This window comes from Bombus huntii, chromosome 13, assembly GCF_024542735.1.
Source record: "Bombus huntii isolate Logan2020A chromosome 13, iyBomHunt1.1, whole genome shotgun sequence".
Classification (NCBI taxonomy): Eukaryota; Metazoa; Arthropoda; class Insecta; order Hymenoptera; family Apidae; genus Bombus; species Bombus huntii.
In genome coordinates, this window is record NC_066250.1 from 7,499,281 (window position 1) to 7,526,127 (window position 26,847).

A 26,847-nucleotide genomic window follows, 5' to 3' on the forward strand; every position below is an offset into this window, starting at 1 on the left:
TATACTATGCACAATACAAGTTCCTAAAATAACACAAATTCTAATCTCCCGAAGAAATTGGAAAAAAATAGAAATTGCTTCCCTGAATGAAAGCCTGCACGATCTCGTAACATCCAGCTTGCTACCCCACGATGATAAGAACAGAGGGGTGCGAACTTGTTGGGTTCGTAGTTCTCGCGAGTGCTGCGAAGCCCGTGATACCGGCACGTAAGAAGATTTTAGACGCGTAGATGCTTCCGTGAGCTCGCGGTATGAAAGGTTGGACGTCAACGGAGTAATAAATTAGAGGAAATTCGTCCGACAGTAGCATTAAACGACTCTCTTCTCCCGACACATGATATATGACGGCATATTTAACGTTGCGTAAGTATAATATTTAAAACCGTAAACGATAGAAATTTTGAAAACAGTGGCCTTGAAGAACCAGAAACTAAAAACTGTTGCAAAAATAGGGTCAATTGTACGATATTTAAAAAAAAACTAAATTTTTCATATTCTGAAAATTTTTTACAGAAAAAAAATTTACATTTATTACAGAAGGATTTTAAGATACTATTGAACATCATTATTGGGTTACGTGTGAGAATGATATCGAGTATCAGAAAGATATCAGTATAACCACAATGGGTTTGGAATTTCATGCTACTACCATTAATACCAACAGCCGTGGTTTTAGTATGTTTTAATGAACGAATTGGTCAGAATGTGGAACTATGTATAACATTGATATTATAGAACAAAATGTTCCCTACAAACGAATAATTATTTCCAGATTTTCGTATTGCTCATTACGCGAAAGTAAGGGATTACCACTAACTAGCCGATTTTTGCATCCATGAGAGACGTGAATCCACGAAAAATTTTCCATCTCTGTGAAGTTAGCAAACAAGTTTTATGTTACTACATAAAATCGTTAATGTAGATAATATAATTAAATAAATCCCCGTATTGAAAATTGAAGAATAAAATTTCATCCAACTATAGTCCATTTTCATACTCCTAAATAGCACGATACTTTAAATATTTTATCACGAATTCACTTACACAAGGTTGTTCAAAAATGACTACGACGATGAACAGGATATTAATTCTAAAAACTGCCAACATTTCAAAAAGGAACGTCACGCCACAATGTTAAAACCCCCCGAAAATGAATACCTTCTGCAAATTCCCTCGTCATTCATACATTATTAATCCCGCTTGCTGCAAAAATTTTCAAATTTCTCTGCAAACAACTATCACACGACAGCGCGGTCTTCCCTCGACAAAGCGATGAAAAAAAAGGGGCTTCCTAAGGAAACTCCACGACATTCACCAGGAACTCGTTGGTCGGAATGGCGACGTGGCACGCGAAAGGATAGCCACGAACCACGTTTGGCTCAAGACTGGACCGTTTTCGCTTTATTTTTACTCGACCGATCGGCAAGGTCCGTTTGTTCGTGTCTACGTTCCGAAAGGACTTTCTCGCTTTGCGCTGGCTAAGAGAGACATTAGAGAAGATTGCTTATTGAAAGTAACGTTCGGCGAGAAAGGCCATCGAACTCGTTTTAACCAATCGATTGGTACGAACATCACAGTGCGGCATGTAGTGAACTAATAATCACTGTTCGATTTCGATCTCATTATTTGACGATATCATCAGTTTGTAGGCAAGTGACATAAGTATAAACAATAATTCCTCGATAGAGGATTAGTAGAGCTCGTTTGTACATCAAAATCTAATCACTAAAAATTAGCTTACTCATTCGTTACACATTCCTGTTCATTAATTCTTGTTACATAGCATTTGGTACGTCTCAGACATGGAAAATTTGAGAAAAGGTATATATAGTTTTCATTTTCCAATTAAAAAATTTCTTTCTTTCTTTAAGGAGCAATCTAAAAAGTGGTTCAAAGCATCCTGTAATATTTGTAATTGATATTGTTCTGTGTCAAGAGGGTATTGTATCGCATTGCTACGTAATCCTTTTCTGCTACAAACTGCTACCCTCAATGTCAGTTTTTTAGTGAAATCCTATTCGCAATCGCAACTTGGTTGAACAGTAGATATTCACCACACTTGTTCCAAGAAAATTTTTAAAGTTACACAGAAACTCTGTTCTTTACAAAATGTCGGTACAATATACGATGAAACGGAAGAGAGAATAAATGACTTCTGCATGGTACTTACATAAAAATGGAAAGATCGTTCCCGACATGGACACAATTTTCTATATTAAAATACGCCAACGTGTGTAGTTGTATAAAGAGATCAATAATCAAGACATTTAATCTAAACCAGAGAGTAGGAGAAACCCTACAGACACTTTTACTCACATTGGATCGCTAATATCGAATATCAGGGAAATTGCACGTTATATGCATTTTTTTTATCTGTGTCCTAAATCCTCATTTAAATGTCACAGATAAAAAGCTTCCGCGAAAGTCGCGTACGCGCGGCAACGTAACGCTCGCAAAAGTCAACACCGTCATTATGCGACGCAATAATACGGCTTGCCTTGGCGTTCGCCCGATAGAGAGCAGAAAGGGTGCAGAGGACGAAAATTACACGGCACGAGGTACAGAGGCAGGATTATACACGCGCTCGTGGCTCCGCCGTAGCTAGGATGCATTCGTCGATCGCGCCACTTCGATTCGATCAAGAGAATCGATCGTAGAGGCCGTGATGCGTGCTCTGCTCGCCGCAACCCAGGCGTCCCATCGAATTTCGATAATTATATCAGCCCGCGGCGCTTTTCATACTTCGCTTGGTAACGTTATGTGTGATCGAACAGCGGAGTCGATCTAGCGAAGAATTAACAGTCGTCTAATTTTTCTTAGTCTGAAATTTTCGTTCTTGGGCCGATGAATAATCATGGTAATTGCGCATCTATGTCTGAAAGGAAACGGCGGTCGGCTATGGTCAAACGTTTTAACATCTACATTATCCTACCGCGCGATACTTAACGTTCGACCATTTCTCAACATCTGTACCACGTGTTTCCGGGAAAGGTATCAGTACCGCGACTCACCATTCACATACATCCACCATTATGTCTTCCTCTCACATTATCTTGGCGTTGATTAACGAGCCTAGGTCGCGAACAGGAACTCAGGAAACGAGAAGAGAACCGGCTACCAAATGGACTCGAATCGAATTTGCAAACAGCAACGTCAGAGGTATGTCTCTTTATGTAAGCGTAACGGTACATCGCACTCATAGAACCAGGCATACAGACATCATTGTGAGATTCTCTTTTCCATGTTCTACTTGATTATTTGACTAACAATAAGTGGAGCAAATAATACCAACGAGAAACGTAAGAATGCAACGGTAAACATTGCCTTTGTAGGAGAGCAAAGAAAAGATTTCTCTTCTTTCCGAATCTCAATTTCCAAAAGTTTTAGTAATCGCTTATTTACCGAATAAAGATCGTTATTTGCAGAATCACGAATAAAAGGAGCACAATCTCGACAACGATAATACCAGCATAAAAGAAATACGACGCGATTAAACGGGCGAGTGTAGGTGAACGCGGCTTCGTGGAACATAGAGGGAGTAATTTTTTCAGATTGATTTTTTCTAAGTGACTTCTACAGCCCTCGAAGTCTCCTTAAAGCGTCTTTATGGAAGCGGAAGAGTTGTGTAACAGATTTCCACTGCACGAAAGAGGGTCATAACGCGTCACAATGATACACGAGGTCTTTGCAGTACTACCAATCTCCCGTACAGGGAGAAACAGAGGGAAGGCGAAACGAAAGGAGACCGTGGCGTAGGAGGTTGGAGAAGGGTTAATATTCCATGCGGTGAGTTTATTGGGGAAAGGTCGCTCGTATAATTTGACTTTGCCGGGCTGAATAATCGATATACCACCACCTAACCGGCCAATACCCGGAAACAGAGGCGAGGCTGATCGAGAGTTTAAATTGGGTGGAAATTATTCGCCTCTTCCACTACGGCTCTCTGTGTGCGTACCAAGCTGGGATGTGCACACGCGTCGTGACCAAGCAGGACATTCTGTATGCAACTTCAGGAGCGAACAAATACCAACAACGTGGAGGACTGTATTGCGACGCTCAAAAGACGCGCGTGTAGGCTGTAATGTATGCATGTCAGAGTCTATTACGCGTCACGAATATTTGCAGTTTACATCGGCTGGCTTTCAGGATAAATTCATCGCGTACTTTGAACTCACGAATGCATCGTAGCGTGAAAGAAGAAACAGAGTCAGTCGGATATCGATCTCAAGAGGAACATATATAAAACTGATATCCAGAAATAAATCAGAATAGAGGCAACAAATTCTGCACGCTCTTCTGCTTTTTTACTCGTCGCGTTCCTTTAATTAATTTCGCTTAGAATAGAAACCAACTCTGGCTGGTCGCGAAACGTGTATAACCGTTGCACACGGGATTTAACCAGTCGTCCAAAAACTTGTAACAAGCATTTTCGTGTGAGCCCCGTCACAGAGGCGGCCGACCAAAAATCCACGCGCATACGCTGTACACGCCCGATGGTCGACGTTTTTCGGGCGGTATTCGCGTAAAATTAGAGGGTGTTACGCGAAAGCACGAAACAATGTAAAGGGAATGCGTAATAGTTGTTATCGAAAATGCCGGGATGCGCGTACCATGCATTCCGAAATAACGTTTGCCGTTTCGTTCGACGCGATAAATTGATATCGTTGATAGAAATAAACGTCGCGCCGTCGAGTTATTATGCAACCGCAAATTGATACAAAAGTCTCTTGAATATAAAACGTCGGGAATAGGAAGGAAGTGGAAAATACGGTGTCAAAGCGAAATTACGCGAGCATTGTCTACTTACACTGTAGATTATCGCACGACAAAGATTTCCGTCGCATTCTGCCCTGGCTCTTTGCCTTTCTTCGGCCGCTTAGACGACACCACATGTTCACTTGCACGTACGACCATAGCTTCAGGAACAGGATGGCGTACAGCATACATACATACATGGCACCGACTGAAACAACCGACAAAATTAATTGTATTTATAATATCGCAAATTATCGTAGCAGCTTATCATCGATCGCAATTTTATTTCGTATACCACGGTCTGGAAAATTCAAAAGATAATATTCGCGGCAATCTTGGTGAAATCGTTACCTCTCGACGTGGTTTTTCGTCTACATTTTGAATCAAAGAAAGAAGTTACAAGTACGTCGATCGTCTACGCTGTTAAAGTCAAATATACGAGGAGATATTAATACAATTTTTCGTTTCCTTTTAGTACCCTTACTGTCGAGTAAAAGTTAATTAATTCGCCCTCTTGCCATCTGTAAAAACTGATTACTCGGAGAGCGGCTGTCGATATGTACATTGGATTCTCAAACAAAGTAAAAACGAAACAATAGCCTCGAGCTTACCGATCTTTAATCAAGAAGAACGAATAAGGAGAGACGAAGCAAAATTTACTTTCCGAGAATTTCATTAAACAAATTCTGAAAAATCCATGGCATTCGTTATCCCCGGCGCGTACTACGTTCCTTCTAAATTCAAAAAAAAAAAAAAAAAAAAAAAAAGAACAAGTTAGAAGGACAAAGAGACGCACCGTTACGAAAAAAAGATGAATATTGAGATGAAAAAAAGACGAAAGAAAGAGAGAAGGGAAAACGGTGTGGTGACATGTGCAAGCTGGTGCACGACGTGCAAGTACATTTTAATCATCGCAATTTTACGCGCCTCCGGGAACGTGACAGCGGATACGTCTGCGTGAATAAAGCATACGCTGTTACACCGGATGTACGTGTCCGAATGTGGCAATTAAAGGGTTTATAAAGCACGGCATTACGCATTCACGGTCGGCAATTTCGTCCACGCTGAATTTATCCTTCTTTTTTCTGCCTACTCTTTCTTTTTTATACTTCCTCTTTTACACTGAACGTCCCAACAAAGCCTGTGACTGAACGAACGTGTAATGATTAAAGGCTCAGAAGCATTTCTCGCGATTTTTCCTTCCGTTGACCGGAACATCGGGACGCGAACACATTTTCTTTTCCAACGCCTCGGCCGTGACTCTGTCCGACATAGTCCGCGTTTAATTATAGCCAACGGTATTTGCATCGCGATTTTAAGAATGTCAGTTATTATTATGCGGTGGCAGTAAGGGCTGCTACAGCTAATGGCGCGGAATTATAGACGATGACGAAGCCCGAAGCTCATATTTTCCGATATTTCCATCGATCCTGGCCACCTCCTTCGTCCCGGATTGTTCGTATCTTAATTAAATCGCGTTTGCTACCTGGTTATCCAGGTGTGCTGAGATTCCGTACATTAATGGGACGTGCTCTTCAAGGGGCACGAGTAAAATGTTCGTTTCTTTATTTTTTACGTTTTTCTTTTTTCTCGTTTTTAGTAGTTTGCTGTTCCTATGTTTATCGTGAAACTTTTTCCCAGGACAGGGCTGACCCGTGCCCGTCATCAAAGGCAAAACAGTTTTAATAAATATTTATTCGGATTAAGGTTTTATTTGCATGTAAATAACGTTGGAAAACGCATTGCGTTCACGCGGATGAAATAAGGCCGGCAGCAAAAACTTCGACCTCGAATAAACGTTTAATTGCTGGATTCATAACTTTAGCCGCGGCTAGGCGGTCACTTGCTTCTTTGACTCCTCAGTACCACATCGCATCGTGACGAACGTTATTCTGTTCTCGATTACTCAACGAATTAAACGAGCGAGTCGTTGAACAGAATATCGAACTCTCGTATCGAAGATGAGAACTAAGCAGCTAGAATAAAGTAGCCATGAAACATGATCTCGTTAAGACAAAACGATGAGATAAACCGTTTTTTATTTCTCTCCCGAATCACGTCGCTAGATTTTATTAAAATTTGCAACTTGTTAGTCCAAGAATGATAATGGCGAACGAGGACACACTATGGACCAATCAGAACAAATGCTTCTTGTATTTCGTGTTGATCTTACTTAGCCTACGGTTTTAAAGGAAGTGGAGGTACAACAACTTATTGTTCCTTCGAATCATCTACCACTACTCGAGCGAAACTTAAAAACGTATCATCGGTATCCGGCTCGTCCGTAACGTTTACAATTTCTACTAAGTCTTCCTCCTACAAAAAAATTTCTGTTTCAACAACTTCTTGATCGACTTACTGCTTGTTTCTCGTTTCGACATATATTTTTGTTCCAATCTGTATGACGATAAACACCGAGTATTCCCGCAGCACATTAAACAACTCGTTGTTTAAATTATTCGAAAGAATGATAATTAATGCATCGAAATCGCCTGATTCGTGTGAGTCAGACAGCGAGATGAAGCTACGATAATGAGAAAGCGAGAAAGCTTGTAACAAGCATAATCGGCCGATACTATCGTTCGTTAATGGCCACGATATACAACGGTGCCACGAAGGGCTAGGCTACGTTATTTCCAGGAAATATGCACAAATGCATGGATTTGCCGCTGTACGCGAGCTTCCGGAATAACCACGGGAATGTCCTTTACCCGGTTAAAGCGTATACTAATATATTCAACCGTGATGTTCCCTTTGGCCCCGTGTTTTTCTCGTTTTTCGCGCGAGAAATATTTTCTTTGCCACGGTGACACCTGAAAACCCAGCTACAGTGCTAATTAGGAGGATTCTCAGATTCCTATGTGGATGCGTTTAAGTGCTCACCATTATACCGTCGACGATGCTACGACGCGACTTCTTTGACAAGAAAGCGGTCCTTGTCAGGCCTTGTTAATAACATCGAAGGAGTTTTACCTCGAAAGCATTAAGGGGCTAGATAGGAAGCCCTTGATTCATCTCTTCCCTCGAGCGTAATTTCCCCGATAACTGTCGTAAATGGACGAAACTTTTCAACAGATTCCGTGTTTACCCGCTTTGGGATTCAACCGTGAGTTTCTTCGTTTGACTTCGTTAAAAAGCTATCAAAACGATATAAATATTAATTTCCCGGCTCGAGTTACCATTGTCACGCTCCTGACAAATCAATCTTCGCTACGGGATAGCATGGGAAAAGGGGATCTGTCCCTACCGTATATCAAACGAAGATTTAAAACTCACGACCCCGAGTAACTTTGAAGGATCGATCGAGCGTGAAGTGGAATCAACGAGGAAATTCCTAAAGAAACTGGAAAAGAGCACGCGTTACAGGATTGCGTGGCAGTTATCGCAAAACGAAGGAAGTACATCTGCGTCCCTGTTTGTCGCTTATACTCGCTCCGAGATTATCGCTCGCACGAAAGTTCGCGCGACTAACGCCGGAATATAATACATGTACGTTGTATACCTGTACGAGGTAAGATAATTGCCAAATGCCGTGACGCAGGTACACGCTTAGTATAGTTTGACACCGAGTACGTTGAAACGAATCTATCTTGCTGAGGGGCGCGCTGCGTCACTTCCAATACATTATGCGTGTGCACGCCTCTTATGCGATTTTGACACGATCGAGTGAATTGCCTTGGATCGACGTCATGGTAAATACGAGACGACGGAATATCTCTAAAATTCCTCGGATCAAGGAAGAAACTTTGTCATTCGAATCTAACTGTCTATGTATTTTTATTTTACTTTACCTTAAACTTCCATTGTTAATACTAAAACTGCCAAACCTAGGAAAATAACAAATCTCTAATTTTTCAAAACCTATAATTATTACAAAAAATGATTTTGACGATATAGTTCATTTCTCTTGAAATGGAAATATTCTTTTCGTTATAGCCGTCTATATGCAGATCGGTAGGCCCAGTATTAATTCCCTTTCTTTTCGTTTCTTCAATATACCCTTGAACCTTCCTCCCTCGAAAATTATTACATGTCCAGTAATTTTTCAGCGGTCAAGCAACTTAATGCCTTAATTGTTCTATAACCATAGAAAACATATCTGGCGAGGTTTAAGATATATAGTATACTCGAGTTACGTCGATTGAAATCACCGTTCTTGCACGAGACATTACGCCGGAGACACACGCCGGTACGTTTTTCGTGTCCGGTCGCAATATACGAGCACGCCGCAATTGAGTCGCGACAATTTGTCCCTATGTTGGACCGTAAGGCGCACTGTCACGGAAGATTTATACGAAACGATACGCTGTCCGGTAGACTTTTCATCGATGGTATTACGTGACGGTAAATTTTCGAGCGACGATATTGCGACATTATAAAACACTGTTGGATAATCTAAATCGCCCAACAACGGAAACGGGATTCTTCCTATTACACAATATTTTTTCCAATTCGCCGATACCGAACTATCGACAGTCGTACAATGGACAGTTATAAAGCGCCGCAACGCCAAAGACAGCGAATGAGTAAGACTATTTATATGCAAACACGTTCTTTCACGTACTCGAATACGTATCGATGATTTTATTACTCCGCTCTCGATTCAGCTGTCCGCGGGAGAGATAAACCCCCGAAGATATATCGTTCGGTGGCAAACAATTTTCCAAAATTTTTCAAGACACCGTCATATTTCATCTCCGACAATAGCGTCGACGTGTAGAAAAGAGGAACTATAAAAAAGAGCGCAAAAAAAGAAAGGACGAAAAAAAAAAAATAAAACAAAAATCACGCCCTCGGTTAACGTATAGAATTATTCTACTGATTTTGCTGCAACGAACACGCCGTTCAACGATGAAGAGACCAAGGGGATTGTTGCATTGTGCAGCCAGCGTGCAACAATAGCGAAAGTTCCACCACTGAAAATAGTTTCTCCATTTTCTTCGGCCGCTCGTCGAGCTGAGGAATTGCCAGTTTTCACATCGGACCCCATTGTCGCCCGGTATACTTCAAGATCCGCAACTCCCGATCTTCGCCATCCCATTTCGACCCGCTACTTCTCCTCTCGATTTCAACCAGCCTCCCCTTCCATCTTCTCACCTTATCCCAGGCTCGTAGTACGACGATTCCTCCTTCCTCTTCTGTCAACTGACACAGTCGTTCTCGTCTATCTTTACGCCACCGTTTTCTCCCTCTTTTTTTCGATCGTACTGATGCCAGAAAAAGCAGACTGATGCATTTTGATCAGGATCCATTTCCGCGTGCCGACTCGAACGGAAGAGACTCCAGGGCTCTTTCACCCTCGCCTAGGAAACGTGTCATCGAGAACGTCCTCTCTTTGAAACACGCTCATACCATGGGTCGACTTAGTTTCTTCATCTTTTATAGGTTCGATCCCCTTTCATCATCCCCGCATCCGCGGCGATTCTGCTCCACGGAATAAACGCCACGATTGCTTCCAGCCGCTTTACAACGAAGCTCTGTGATGTATTGTGAGTCAACAGGTTTTTGTGATTATGCACAGATTGTTTGCAGTTATTAATTGGAAAGTAAAAATGTAATAATAGAAAAAATAAGGTAGATAGTTTTTACCTTGAACAATTCGAATTTGCTATAAATCTTCCTTTATAATTAATAGCCTTTTATATGAAACATGATCCGATATTTCATTGGATATTTAATTTTCTCCTGAATTTCACATCAATGTATTTAATTTCATTTTTCATCTCTGTTCAGGTAATTCCAGAAGAGCGGTGCTTTGAAAGATGTAAATATAAATTCATTAAGGCTCCTAATGGAACCAAGTATCGTGGCGAACGCATGAGAAATTATGACAGACGTAGGATATAGTGACATTTCTCGGTTCGCTGGCAGTAGTATTGTCCCGCCATTAGACAGACAGCGCGATCGTCAGACAAGGGAACAACGTTTCAATATTTTCATAGATACGACGTTACCTATATATATCCGGATAAAAATCGAACGAAATCACTTCGATATTTTTGTAATTGATCCTGTCTGTAATTTAGACGAAAGGAATTTACGAGGATTGTTTTTCCTTCGTTTTTTATTCCATGAAATTCGAGGACTCATGCATATGGAATTGATACGTAGTAACGAACAGTTGGCGAATAATTAATTAAAATACAAATTTGAGGCTCAATCTCATATCCTAAATATTTGATCGCTTAAAATGTATGCTCGAGTTGACGTTCGTTTCTCTTTGCCGTTCGACAAATTGCCATACGCGCGATGCGTGAACTTGAAAAAAAAATATTAATGAACGCGAAATATCGGTACAATGAATCGAAAATCCTTAATTGAGCACGATGTAGTACCTGGTCTCTCTGTCGACGATTAATCGTTTCATCGAAGCTATTAGAAGGTAACTGCGAGTTCGCGGAACAATGTCGCACCTACGTCGAACGTGGTCTGCAATTTTGTTCCGCGTAGCGTGCACGTTGCATTTAGCGTGACAACGCGGATGCGTGTAGGCGACACACCTGAACTATTCTAACGTATAAATCGAGAATAATGAATAAAATAATCAAATAAAAAAGAAGGAAGGGGAAAAGAAGAATGAAAGACCCAAGAAAGAAACATCAAAAGGGAAAAAGAAGAGAATAAAAAGCAAAAAACGGAAAGAGGAATCCGAAAAGAGCAGCGGGAGGTCGACGATACAAGCCAGGACGATGGTATATCCTCGATTCGCGATCGTAATCAGAAACGGCGACTGCGCTTCCAATTCCACGTATTCGCCTACCTACTATCCCGCCAGAATTCGTGAGCAAGACGACGCTCATCGTTATCGTCGTTAAAATTTCTGCAATACGTATTCGCTGAATTTCGATGAACCACGGCCGATCGAGTTTACTCCAACGACTATATTCCCCCGGATTCATAATTGTGCAACATTACTTTAAAAGAAAAATAAAATATATATACATAATGAATATATAATGAATGGTGTATACAGAATGAAACGTAAAAAAAGGTAGTATATAAATATGCGTGTGCAATATTAAAATAACTCAATTTAGGAAAAGCGTGGTTGATAAAAAGCGTAAAAAATCGTAGCTGGAAATAGATATTTCGATTGTATTTTTATTCCCACTACTTTCTTACTCCACCCGTCGGGTCTGGAATTTATTCTTTCAACGTGTTTTACGCAGAAACTTTTATTCAAGCGTGCATACGCGACTGAATCGAATAAACCTTCGAAATTACGATTTCATAAAAATCCGTAATGTTCGGAATAAAAATGTCAAAGGTGTTTCACGGATGAAAGACGCGCGACACAGCGCCATCGTGAATATGCACGTCAGGGAGAACTGTTTCCTTTTATTTTTCCCGGGGAACAAAGAACGACAACCGAAACGTTATTTTTTAAATGGTTGCATGTCACGGTCGTTCTTTCTATTAGAGCATGAAATGTGATTCGCTATTACGATTGTCTTCACGACCGACTGGTTCGATGACCAGTTAAACTATATTATTAAACGATCTAACAGTTCCAACTATCCCAGATGTTCCACTAATTAACACGAGAATTCAACGTTATTAATTAACAAGATCCGAGTCCCAGTTCGATTCTATGTGAATTCAGTAAAATAGGAGATACACGGGAATTATAAGCAAATTTCGGCGAACCGAGGGAATTACCAAACGATAGTTAGGAATTAGACGAGTTCCCAAAATTCGGCTGGCTGAAACAAAACGTCCAAAGTTTTCATTAATTAGCTCGAAGAATAATTATCTGGTGGAACGATACTATATTTCGTGCAATTGTGAGGCGATGTGAGTGCCTCGTGTCAATATCACCGCTCCAATGCGCCCAGATGGAATATATGTATGTACTACGAGTAGTGTGACAATAACACGATCAGTTATACCGATTCCGCAATATCGGCGCCCTCGATCGCTGGTATCGAGTTTCCTCCAACGAAACCGCTGTCCGTATCGTAATTGGGGAACTTGTGAAATGCTCTTCCCATTAATTTTAAGAGATTATTATTTGATGCATCGATGCACACAGACAATTAAGAGATCGCGCTGTTAGCTTCGCTAATATTTCTGTCAACGGAAGTATTCAAAAAGTCACGAGACATTTTCTTAAGTAATAAAATTTCTTAAACGTGCTTTTCAATTTTTAAATCGTTTTAAATATTTTTATTACCGACCTACGTTTATTCGGTAAGACCTACTTAATTCTTTAGGAGATAGGATCTCGACATTTTTAATCTTTATCAATTTTTGATACAGCAAGACAGGAAATCATGAGCAGAATTCTAAACGGGGCACTAATACTAAAAGCCAATGCTTTAAAACAAGCCTCGGAAAGTCTTCAGAAGTTACATCAAAGATCGAATATCCATCGAATTAATACAACATCCTTTCAAACCCGATCTTCGTCTGGTTGATACAAAGTGAACACCAGTCAATCTGACGTTGATCAAACGGAATAAACCAAGAATCTCTCTGCGACCTTCCGGTATTCGCTAACAACAAAATCAATAAGAATCTTCTTCAGGCCAGGATACCTGCGAAGCAAAAACGAGGCTGTCTTTATTTTTCGACGATGTTCGTCGATAAATTCACCCGGAGACTTCGCTTCCGGAAGTCGTGTCTTTTGCACGGACGTGCTTGGTGATCGATCGCCCGGCCGTAATTCATCTGGCACGCGTAATTCCATACTTATGTCCTGACGATTCCTCTGCTCGTATCTTCGATTTCCACAGTCTGTTCCCGCCCCACTCCAGAGGAACATCTATGATCCTGGCACGATATCCAGTTGGCTCGAGCTTGTAATCACCTCGCGAAGTTACCGTGCGTGAAGCCGGAACTTGGCAAGCTGCGTGCATTCGTTTCACGCACGACTATGCTGATCGCGTGGCTCTGTGTGTTCGTTTGTTTTCACGCGTTTATGGGATGGATAGGATGATACAGTTGGAAGGACGTCGTTTCTGCTTTTTTCAATTGAATCAATAGGCGAGCAAAACGCATATCCGAGGGATTTTCCTTTCACGAAAAATAGCGTTTTCTCTTCCATTGGTACGTTCGTAAACTGGTACAACATTTCCATATCGGTTTTTTTCTTTCACTCTCTCTCTCTCTCTCTCTCTCTCCTTCTCTCTCTCTCTCTCCCTCTCTCTCTCTCTAACCACAATGGTGGGGTGTGCAAAATCCAGCACGTTTATTTCCACGCTACAAAGATACTCCCTTCCAATAGGTGTTCTTCTAACATAGGCAATCATTTCTCTCCCTCTCCAACTTAAAAAGGTTCCAAACTTTTCTTTCCAATTTTTGTTTCCGATAGTTGTTTTCGCTATACATCTCCCTAAGGTTCTGCTTCTTCTTACTCGTTTAAGGAACGTGTCAGCGATCGGCGCGGTATTCTCTGAAACGAAATTCGCCCGAATAGACTCGAATTAAATTTCAAGCATCTTTCCCCGCGACTTGACCGGCGCTCCTGCGCTTTCTCTTTCAGCGTTCGCGCAATCTCCTAACGCAAAGTTCAATCGTCGTATCGCTCTCGAGAGAATCGATTTCGTCTTACATTCCACGCCGTGACTTCGCAGAGAACTAAACATCTTAACGTGTTGTTGCAACGAAGCTGATTCCCCGAGCACCAAAGAGGCACAAAGCAACCGCTTCCTCTCAAGTTTGTTTCCAGACGCGGAACACAGCGCGCGAACTTCGTATTTCGATGAATCTTTCAGGCGTATCCTCGACCGAGGTCAGACACAGGTTAAAAATGCACCGGATTAAATCGGCGTGGAGAACGACGATCAAAGCGAGACGTGCATTCACAACGGTCTTAAACGTGACCGCATTAACGTGTGGCTCTTGCTTTGTACATCCTTCCTATGAGTTTAACCTCGATCCAGCCACTCCCTACGGAGTCGAGAAACAGCTAGAACGCGACGTTCTTGGCTAGCCGAATCCCTTTGGAAATTCAGGATATCCTCTTGCGAGACACTTGCGCTGCCATCTCTATGCGACTACCTCGAACGTTTGCGGGAAGAAAGCCTCCTGCCAGAGAATCCAACTGTATGTTTGATATTCCAAGTGTCCAACTTGCTTTGTACTATTCTTGGTTACGAATTAGTATGAGAAAGCCTTCTGGTATTATGTTGATATACATACAAGAATGCTTTTGGCCAAAAATATTTTCTACTGCGATATACTAAAGTATTATTTTCTGAAAATCATATCAAGTAATTCTACGTTTTAAACGGTGCTGGATGGTGTATAAATCAAGTTTAGGAGTTACTCCATGGGAAAATGCGTCGAGAATGGTAAACCAAAGCCGGCGTTGAACGCAAATCGTCACCGGACGAAGGGTGTCGCGACGACGTTAATATTTCAGTAGCTCAGCCTCGTAACGTTGCGAAGTGACTCTCCGCGTATCGTTGTTATATCTTTACAAGTATGCCGGTAGTTAGAGGCAGTCTGACCAGACCTGCCAGCCAGTTGAAGAGGCTCCTCTATCTGACATCCACAAAGGCTAGCACCCGGTTATCGAGTCAAGCGCTTGCGACGTGTAACTCGCGACATCCACCAGCGATGCTGCTCAGAACCGTGACTTCGTTCGCATTATTCGCACGGTAACCAATTTACCATCCTAATTTCGCGTGGATTATCCGGTGTAAACGGCACACCGACGGTTGCCTTTGTGCATTCGACTGCCACGAGCTAGTTAGCCTAACACCGGCTGGCTAGACTCCAGACGTTTCTATCTCAAACCCCTGCGCGCCTGTATCGCTGCTTGCCGGCGAGGATATGTATGGAATTCTTGCACCCCTGGATCGCCATTACGCGCGGCGTGAAAGCGAATCAAGCACGCACACGAGGATGCGTCTCGTTCTCTGCTCGAATGCTCGACCATCCGCGTCTTCTTTAGCCTGGCTCGGCCGTGTTTCACGCTACGTCGAACACCGTGCTCGTTTGAAGTCAACGAAATTGGCTGCTTATAAGGGCTGACGGTTTCGGAGTGTGAGTGCTGAATTCATCGCTTCTTCGTCGTTCCGCTTCTCTTTTTTCTTCTTCTTCTTCGTTTTCTTCCTTCGTTTCTACTTTTCTCTTCTTTTTCTCTCCACCTGCTCTCTGACTATTTAAGTCAGTTCATCCTCGTTCCATCTTAGATCGTTTTCTCTTCCTTTTCTCCGTTCCTCGTCCAATCCTATCGACCATTTCGTACTGGCCGTGTTCTTTGGAATTACAAATTATGCAGCGAACGGTTCGACTACCGCGGCATGAGTTCCTCAGGAATTACAAATCACACGTCCAGACATCGTCCTCTCAGTCTACAAGAGAGATTCGCTTCGGAGAGCGAGAAGCGAGCTACTGTTGGTTTAGGCAGGAACGAATAGGGTAGAGGTTGGAACAAAGGAAACGCTGGATCAGATTTAGGATCTCGGCGAGTCTCGCGCCAGAACGGTCGAGGCTGCAGACGTGGTACATCGTGGAACGTAAGAGGCAATCAGTGTGTTTGTACGTTCACATGGAGAGGAAGAGAAGATGGAGATTCGTCTGTAAATAACGGCCGAAGAAACGGAACTTGGCATAATTTTCCTAACATAGCCTTGGACTCTTCTCGTTAACGAACTGTTAAATCACGCGATTCCTTAATTAACGAGTTCCAAGTTTCAATATTTATCATCAACATCTTTGGTTACTGACCGTCGTTGGCCTTCGAGATTATCCAGTTTCCAGCAATTCATATTTACCTAACAAGGCATTTACGCGCTTTGAATCATAAATGTTTCTCCATCGAGGCCAGGTTCTGCACTAAAACGTTTACAGGCTTACACCGGAGGTAGAGAAGCTTTGGGCGAAACGGAAATTACGTTCGAACGCAGCCGGATATGTGGCCAGATGGGCGCCTTTCCGCGAATTTTGAATAACAAATCGTGGACCGCCGACTAATTCGTGCAGCCGTTCAACCACTCCGTCCCTTTCGCTGTGACGAAAGGGAGAGAACCAGCCGGAATAACTACTTCGTTATCATGCTGTAATCCACTAGGATCTAGTTGAGCAAACGAGAACATCTATCGTGAATGGGGAAGCGTTTAGGTCGCGCCATTTTCCCGGAATCTGTGTCACCAGTTACCGACGCCCACGTTATAAGGTAAAACGACTCACCTCAGGACCTCGTGGAACCTAAAGATTATAAGATTCATTTAAACTTTATCGCTTCGACCAACGAACTTTGCCGTGTCAAGCGATTTTAATTTTCATTCGTTCTTACGGTGGCTAAACTTCGCTGATATCTGCCAGTAGGTTAAGATGTAGGTTTAAGGACGTGAGTGAAATTTGTGAGAGGTAATTTAGTTCGGACCAAAGTGGTTTGCACCAAAATGTGATTTTAATTTTGTAGCTATGTACTTAATTGTAAGGAAACTATTTCAAGTCGGCAATAATTTTATACTGGGTGAACCTTCTTCAGGATTTTCGTAAATATCATTAATTAGAAAATTATTTTAACGAAAGACTTATGCGATAAAAGATTCGAAACCTATATCAGAATTTCTTCAACATCATCTCCAAGAGAATCATTTACGTTTGCCACGCAAATATTATCTCCTGCGAAAGTTTCAAACTTACTTCGTATGAAACTATCTTTCCTTTTACACTATTTTTTCACATCAACAAACTTTCGTTATCGTCCATTTAATCAAATCTTCGAGTCATCGTCCACTAGTTTTCTCTTGAAATGATTTCACAAAAGTTTCCTCTAGTTCCAAAAACACCCCTACGTTACTCGCATCCAATATCCATCCTGTTGCAGCTGCATTTTTCACCTAGAGAACGTAGATAATGATACTATAACGGCGTTGTACAGCGACAGAGAGACGAACAAAAGAATGACTAAGCTAAACGGGAAAAGAGAACGCCTTATTCTCGGCACGATCTTGAAATATGTCGCCTGGCGGTTTGCTTTCTCCGCCCCGTCTTTAACGCTAACGTGTCACGCGCGTACACGACGTTAGATGACGACAACGACGACGACGTTAGATGACGACGACGAGGACGACGACGACGATTGAATTTTCCAGGCAGACACAACGATATCGTCAGCTCGATTCGTAAAGGCTCGCCTCTTTGTTTCGTCCGACGCGTTATTACGTTCCCATCTGACGTTATGCGTTCGGATTTTACGGTTGGAGGGTAGTCGCGTGCTCGTTATGACTTTATGCCGGGTGTATGGCATATCGAGACGTAGGGTGCGTGCAAAGTGCATGCTTCGGTTCGGATTTATAGGTCGACGGCGAAATCAAAAGACGCCGAGAATTATTAGAACGCGGATGCAGGCACAGTATGCGCGAGTCACACGAGCTCGAGATTTCCACGCGTTCGTTCGCTGCCAGTGACAGGGTAAGAATTCGCGAATTATGAAATTCTAAGTGACGTCCGGAGTGACAGGGTTCGTTATTATGCCGAGATATCGACTATTGTGCGCTGCACGTATAGCACGTTGTAAAATGCTTCTATAGTTGTAAGATACCAGACAGGAAATAAATAAATACGTTGTTTCGCGTAATATCATCGTTTCCACGGAAGCGAATTTTCCACGAATTTACTACGGCAGCTGTTGTTTTTTGCCAAAGTGAAAAACTTGACGATATTTAATCGCGTAATTGATTGAATGCAAACAAACTGATGAGAATAGAAGGCTTTTAAATGAGTATTTATATATCGGCAAACTCAAACATTTGTTGTATCCTTCAATAATTCTCCGCAATTAAATCGGACTTGCATTAAAAACGCAGCGGCCGATATTCGTTCCCGCGATAATACGATCATAAAACCAGCAAGAGCGTTTTTACAGTGACAGTGAAACATTCGACGCTGCTCGCGTGTCTCGTTCGACGGACGCGTTTCTCTCGCTGCTCTAATTAATCCCGATGAAATTGCGATTAATTACGAAACATGGATGGGCATTTGTTACCTCTCCTATTCGATCCGGCACTCATTCGATTTGTTTCTGCTCGCTGTCTGTCTGTTTCCCTTTTTCCTTTTATGTCAGCCATCGAACAAGAAGTCACAAAAATTCCAGCGGCCCGTCGAGTATCGTACGTCACGGGCTACGCGCGCGTCCGCGAAGACGAGAATACTTGTCCTGCCACAATATGATACCGAGTGCCACTTAACAGTGCGAGTAAACCCTCGACGCCTTTTATTGCATTTGCGGGCGGCAGCTATGCGAATGGCAGGGAGACGCTGAGAGCAACAAAGACGAGAGGTGAACATGGTGCCGCGAGAGATACCGAAAAGGGGAATAAATGGGAGGTCAAAAGCGAGGAGAGAGAAAGAAAGGAGGAAAGACAAGAGAGAAGGCAGCGAGAGAAAGAGAGGCGAAGGGCGAGAAGGGCGCAGGCGGAGGTCGATAGCTCCATGTTTCTACTGGGTGTCGCGTTTCGTAATGACAAAAAGGGAAGCATTATATAGGGGAATATCGAAACTGAATGGAATTCCACGATATTTCCCTGGCCTCGTAATTACAACGGATCTCTTTCGTTTCGACTCTTCGCCAAAATCCAACGATTTTCGAAGTATTGTCTCGCGCACCTTTTACGTCTCCGCTTCATCATGACCAAACGAGACGCGCGATTCGACAAGTACGCGAGCGCAAAAATTAAATCGTCGATCCGGACTGCCATTCCCCAACGGCTGCCGGAGCTTTCTAGCGTTCTCTGATCGCTGAAAGGAATCGCCCGTAGCAAGGGATGCAGCGTAAAAGCGCTAATTATCGAAGGAGACAAACGATTGGACAATTCGTTCACTGAAAAACTCGATACGAACGGGACCAGCGTTCAATATGCGACGCGATCGAATCTTCCTCCCCTCGACCAGTCGCACACCCTCTGTTTCTGACTTTAATGGTACGCTGCATCTCCAAAGAGCGGTACGAGAATCACGTGCCACCAGACAATTCTCTCTGGCGCATAATATCAACGTGTCCTCGAGATCCTTGGGCTTTATCGTTTATTCAATTGCTCGCTATTTGGAGGCAAATTATATTCCCAGCGTGATCGCACGCGTTAAATGCCGTTTATGATTGTACATAATGGAAGTTCGGTTAATTTCGAATAAAGATGACGAAACAGAGGGTTAAGAATATTTCTATTTATTATGTTCGTACGGACGGGCGATATACGTGAGCACGACTTTTATAAAAAATAAATTTCCATCTGTCTCGCAAGAATCGTTAACGAGATCGATTCGAACTTTCCTTTATTCTACGATAGCGAATTGTCGCGAGTTATTCTGTCGGTGTCAGAAGAAAAATCATTCGAACCTTTATGTAATTTCAGGTCGGCACTGACGACAAATGGAAGCTTCGTTTCATTAAATTTACAATCGACTGAAAGGCTGTCCGCGCCTTTTTCCCGAGAGGCGACGCTAAGTGGCAAGCATTGGCGTCTTTAATTCCGGGGGCCGGCAAAGAGAGCTCGAATAAAACCGCTCGTCGATAATTACGCAGGCTCAGGGTTGCTTTGCGTCCTTTCATGCCGGCAATCGAAAGACAAAACTGCTTTGAAATGCGGCGCGCGCCAGTCTCGCGCAAAGACCTCGAGGTTCTCGACGAGCTCGTGTCTGCGCTAGCCGGATACACGCTCCTTTCTCTCTCTCTCTCTCTCTCTCTCTCTCTCTTCTTTTTCGAGTGCACACTGCACACCCTCTCACGCGTACGTGAGTCGTCTCGCGTGTCAAGCCGGTGGTCGAGGACCTCGACGAATCCGTGGAAAAGAAGCCGAGAAGGGAAAAGAACGAAGAAAAGACGAGAACGAAGGAGGTGGAACGCGAAGAAGAAGAAGAAAAGAAGGCCGGCCCTTGTTCTCTTGCACAGCCACTTCAATCGTACTACTTTTAGGCTACAGGCGCACTCGCGTCAGACTTCAGAACTTTTAAGAAGCGCTTACACAACCGGATGTACCGACTAGTTGACGTATGAATCTCTATGTGGCTCACGTGTCACGGCCCGAAGACTTTTCTCGCCAGTGTTCACGGATTTGTCCCGCTCGCTCCATCGTCGACTTATCTCTATCCTTTCTGCTATCTTTTTTCAACTTCCTTGTCGCGTCTGGAAAATGTCGGGCAGGTAGTTATAGAGAAAGATACTATAGCTTGGAAGTGGTATAATTCGTCTAAATGACGAATGACTCGAGAACAAGTACGTATATGTTCGTACTAGAGACTCGAGAATTGCAAATTCAAAGAGTTTGTGCGTGTCTAAAATCCTTGAAAATGCGGAATGATCGAGAACAAGGGAAGTCATACAAGACTCGTGGGCAAGAATCGTTTGTAAATTGGCACGGTCTTAAGTTAGGAAAGATACAGTTTTTCAAAGAATCGAAAGTTGTTTTAAGAATTATTATTATTGTATCGTTTAATTATTATTGCAGATAGTCGTCATTCTATACACGTTACTCTATACGGAAAGTTGTTTGCAGCTCAACATTCCTATATTGGTATATGCAATTGTACAGAATAAACGGTCTTTCAATTTCCTCTTAAAATGCAAATACTAGAATGAAAACCAATGTTATCTAAATAAAGCCACTTTATTATTACCATAGGGCTTTCTAGCAGAAGATAAAACGTTTAAATCCGGCAAATAATCAAACTTTTTTGATATATTGTTATGCAACAGCATGAAGGAAGAATTGCTACAGTTTTCTGCTCAAGATAGAAGATTCGCAATAAACTTGCATGTCTCAGTCAAGGAAGAATAACTCGGAAGACATCATAAAACCCTGCAACGAACACAAATCGCTGTAACATCGTGTACAAAAGAAAGAAGAAGGAAATTCCCCAACGAAAGCATCTGCTCCGGTGAAGTAACTTTCTTATTATACGCGCCTCCTGTTAGTTTCTTTAATCCGGTATTCTTTAATCAACGCGAAACATCTGTCTCGCTTGTTTCCACCCTGTGAAACTTTAAGCGGCCGTTTATGATAATGCGTCAAGAAATTCGGGATCGAGTTTCGTTTGAAGAATCGCGAGCCGCTTGCACCGATAGCAGATGGAAATATCAGGGAACGTGTTTGTGGTTGAAGATGTTTTAACTCGAAATCCTTTAATTAGAGTGCCGTCTTCCTCGTATTCCTCGATGTGCTTACTCTTTAATTGCTTTTCTTCGATCGTTCTCAGAGCGCTTCGCGCGGTTTCCGGCGATCTCGAAAGACGTTCCAATAAAATGTCTTTTAATTGAGATTCGTAGCTGCAGCCCCCTTTGCGATCAACTAGATCGGCGAGAAACTTTTTTACCGACTCTCGCCATTCCGACTTTAATTATTTGTTTGGGCTTCATTCGCCTACAGCTGGATATATGTACACGGGCCAACTGGTAAACGGTGTAAATTTGAACGAAGCAACGCGATCTACTGAATGATTTACACGTTTAAGAAACATCACTGAAAGTATTTCATAAATAAGAATACCTGTTTAAATGAGAAATTATTTTTAAAGAACGTTACGCAGAATTCGATGGAATATAAAATAAATACTGAAATATATGAAATATTATGATTGAACTGTATCCCACAAATAACGAAATTTTGTTTCCGTGGTAATTCAAGTTTCAAAGTCCACTGGCAGGTCGGCGTAATCGAACGATCGATCGAGTCGTAGATCAATCGGTGCATCGTGTAATTGCATTCGTGTGGACGATGACACTCGACCATCGAATCTCACGGATCACCGTGCGTATTGCATTTAAATAGAATTTTTGATACGGCGCTACAACGATGTCCGGCATGTTCCCCGTAACGAGAATTCAAGCACCGTCACGCGACGTCGAGCCGGTCAGAAACGACTAATCAAAATCGGTTGAAAATTGAAAATTTGCGCTAATGACGAGCGTAAATCAATCATATCTCATTAATCAACGCAATATTGGCGATCGGCATGAGCGTGGCAGTGGTAAACAGCGGCAAGGCAACGACTCGGTTTACCTTGGTCCGGGTAATTAAAATAAGAAAGAAAGAAATAGAGACGATTCAAAAAAAAGCCGGCAGCGATTCGATTTTAACAATATTCTGCTTTGCAATGGCAACGTATTAAACGGCACTGCGTAATATTGGCGTCGTGCACGATACGGTTTCGTTAATTAAACAGCTTAGCGGACACCAATATCGCGCGAGAAGAGACGCGATGTTCGCAATTCACGGAATGCTATAAAGGTTTTACGGCAGCTGAAAATTTCGATTCGACATTCCTTTCTTTGTTCGTCGCCGACTTCGTAAGCTTTCGCATTTTTGAAGTCCGGCCCGACGGAATAATTCAAAATTATTCGACCGTAACCGTACGTGGTGTGCACTCGTAAATGGACTTAGAAGCTTTTCACACGTGGTTGGAAGTAAGAGTCGCAGTGAAAACTCGCGCTATTCTCTTTTACGTTGAGTCGTGGATTCCGTAAAGCCATCGGTAATACTATACTTCGTTATAAAGGTTTATAAAATATGCTTGTGTGATGAAGAAAATTTAAGCGTCTTACCCACGCGATAAGTAAAATCGTCTTAGGAAAAGGAAATATTTTCCAACGTTCCCCTGAAGTGCTTCAGTTACTGGCGCTATATACAGCAGCTCGCGAAAGCATTCGAATACTTATAGAAACGTATCATTTTACGAACATTATGGATATTATGTACGTTATACGAACGATTTTAAAACAAACCTGCAAACCAATGTGATCATGAATCATGATAATTGAGTCTCACAACAATGCTGAAATTTCGAAATGTTTTATACATAATATACACGTGGAATACATATACAAAAATTGTCTACATTAAGCGTTCAAATATTCTAGCGAGCTACCGTACATGACGCGAATAATAAACTCTTTAAAATATCACGACTCTCATAATATAGTATTAAACGTAGAATTAAAATTTATAGCTCGGCAATGAATTGTCAGCTTAAGCGGTCTCTACATCAACGTCTATGGAAGCCGAAACGTCGTTACGCCACGCAAAGACACTGCCACAACACTATTTTCCTACTTCCTATATTTCATTTCGATGGGTGGTCGTCGTACACGAGCGACGTCGTCCGTACGAGACCGAGAATCACGTTGAACGAAATGATACGTAAAATGGCGCTTACACAGGCTGAATCCGGAATCCTTCACGTGGATGACCACCATCGGCACCAGTACCATCACGATGAGGTTTACGACGTGGAACACCATTCCTGGCCCGTGAGCTATGATATCCTGCGGCACAAAATAGAGAGGTACAAGTTACGAGCGGAAGTTGCTTGCAGAGAGCGCGTGGCACATGAAACGGTACGGAATAGAAGGAGGAGAGACAGATAGAAAGCGAAGAGGAGGGTTGAACGGGAAACGCGGCATCCTCGTTCTCAGCGTGGATAGACGCGCGAGGGTGGTGGTGACCGGAGAACGGTGAGCTTCTCAAAATACGAAGGCTGAAATGCAGTCCGTTGAACTACCGAAAGTCGTTTATTATCCATGCAGAGGCCCCGTATCCGGCCGTGTCTGTTGCGGAATCCACTGCAAAATGAAACGTTCTTGTTCCTGCTACGAGGGTTGCTTATTTAAATATAGCGCGACAGGAGTTCGAGGACGTTCTATTCCCTAGCTACATTCAAAGGACATTCGTTTGATGCCGTTACATTCTTACATTGGTGATACATTAGATACATTGGTGTTATATTAGATACGATGGATTCTTCGATCGATTTTACTTTTACTAGTGTAATATCGTGGACAAAAGGCCTAAGAGATATCGGGTGAATCATAAACAGTATCGCGAGAGAGCCAAGGCGCCGTCAGGTCCATCAATGTGTCGCCGATCCTTCAATTGAATAGTTTCGTAGAAAAGACCTACGTGACCCTGGCTACGAGCAGAAGCGGAACACGTGCGTGGTGGGCCTAACAAAAGATAAAGGGATGCTAAGGGAGAATTAACAGTCGGTGTCAGTGGAGAAGCCAGGGAGTGCGAATCGAGAAGTCAGAGAGTATGAGTTGCGTTGTCGATATAGTGTTGCTAATGTTGTCGAGAGAGTGTGGTCCGCATGAGAGAGAGAGAGAGAGCGTTGGATCCGTGGTGACGAGAGTTGCAAATTAACTATTGAGTTGTCTAAATTATAGTACGTTATTGTATTTAGTTCCCGTTAAACAACCATCGTTTCCTGTTTAATCAACATTTGTGCAATCCATTCATTGTAAATTAATCGTAATAGTTTACGATACTACGCTAGCTTTATTCGATTTGATTCTTTTGCATTACGAAGCAGACAATCCGAAATAGTTATACACCGATGTACGCGAAGACAGCGGAGTGAAATTACACAGTCGGGCTAGCATTTAAAACATTGGCTACGAGATACGAGCTGTTCAACGCCTATAGCACGATGAAAAATTAAACGATATTCAGAGCAGGGTTAGTTGTTTAAAGGCGTCGTACCGCTGCTTTTAATACGGTACCTCGCCTGCGAGATTACGCGTTGAAAATACACGATACGCGGTGGTAAAGCCAAACAGCATGCTGGCGATGAAACATTTTCATCTGATATAAAATATTCCTAGACACGTTTCCGCGTTATATTTCCCACTGTCGGCCTTGCCGTGTGCGTTGCGCTGTTTGTTCGCCGTTGGACCGCTCGAGAGGAAGATAAAAAAGGTACAAACGAGAAAAATAAGGACAGCCGTTCATTACACATTCCGTATTTACGAGCTACGAGACTCTTAAGGTAGACAGTGATGCGAATTTTTCACGAACGTTACAACGTTCGCGAATGAAAACACGTTACAGCACGCCGCGCCGGTTGCCTTTCTTCGAGACCAACCTTCTCGCTGCCGGCCAGGCCGATCTTTCAAGTTTTATGAACCGGCCAGAGCCCGGATAATCGACGAAGCCGTACATCAGCCGGACTAAACTGAAAGGGTATTTGTCCAGTCCGCAACTAAACCGACGGCGACCGGTACGTCAGAGCAAATATTTACGAAGCGCTTGACCCAATTACGTGGGACAAAAGAATACCATGAATTTCAAGGGAGGTCCGGCAAATTGCACAACTGAAACATTTACGCGCGTGCAGCGGACCGCGGATGGAGCACACGCGGCGACCTCCGTTCGTCTTCGCGGGCACAAAGAGAGAAAACGCACGAGGGCGGAACGAAACTGGCATAATAATTCCGTTGTAACAGTGGTAGAGACCTCTTTGACTGCGACGAAACGATCACGGTGACAGAAAGGTATTAACAGGAAATGGAATTCCGCCTGATCGAATTAACAGGACATGTTAATCGAGACAAATGGATCTATCGGGATAATCAGGCGAGCTAAAAGCCACGCTAATACTCGTCCCGTAAAACCGTGACATTACTTACGACGCGTCCTCCACTCTCGACGTTAATAAAACGCGGCCATTTGCATTTTAATTAGTAGCACGCTTCAATCTTCCGCGTTTTTTTTAATCTATTCTCTTTTCCCCCTTTCCTTTCCACCTATTCTTCTTTTTTCCTCTTCCCACTTTTATTTTATTTCCCTTTTTAACGTCATGTCTTCTCATATATATTACGCGCGATACGTTTTACGAGCTTGATAGAGAAACTGATCCCAGGAAAATTGATAGGAGACGCGAAACAGGGTTGAAAATTGCACCGCGCGGATTCCCGTTAGTTTTCGGGATTAATTTGTCATGTATTATTCATACATAGGGTGATTATTCGTGTCGTCAAATTATTCATAGTAGGTTGTTGCCGTGCGATCGTCATTAGTCGAATTATTACTCGATTAGCGGCCGACGATTAATCAGGCTATGGTAATTATCAAGTTCAGCAGGCCGGTACTGCCATTGGTACTATTTGTTACAGACAGGAAATTAGCTCCCAGAAGAATGTAATTTCGACCGCTGACTCCGAGCGATATACTGATTATACGTTAAAATATATCGTTTGCAAGCGAATCATGTATATACATGTGTTTGACAAAATTTAATTAAACCACACACGTTTCATATAAAACGTAAATATAATTACTCGTTTTGTTGAGGGGGCGAACGTGAGAGAAACAGGTAGAACTTTCTATACGATGACTGTCCCTGTGATTGTCCTGATGATAA

General features: G+C 42.6%; 1 protein-coding gene across 1 annotated transcript in view; it reads right to left on the reverse strand.

Moving 5' to 3' along the window:
• LOC126872440 (diacylglycerol O-acyltransferase 1) overlaps nt 1-26,847 on the reverse strand; it is a 98,396-nt gene that overhangs the window by 27,366 nt on the left and 44,183 nt on the right. Inside the window, exons 6-7 of the mRNA XM_050632396.1 lie at nt 23,866-23,974; nt 4,808-4,963 (exon numbers count right to left, since the gene is read on the reverse strand). Of these exons, the coding sequence (XP_050488353.1) occupies nt 4,808-4,963; nt 23,866-23,974 (265 nt within the window). The remainder of the gene's footprint in view (nt 1-4,807; nt 4,964-23,865; nt 23,975-26,847) is intronic.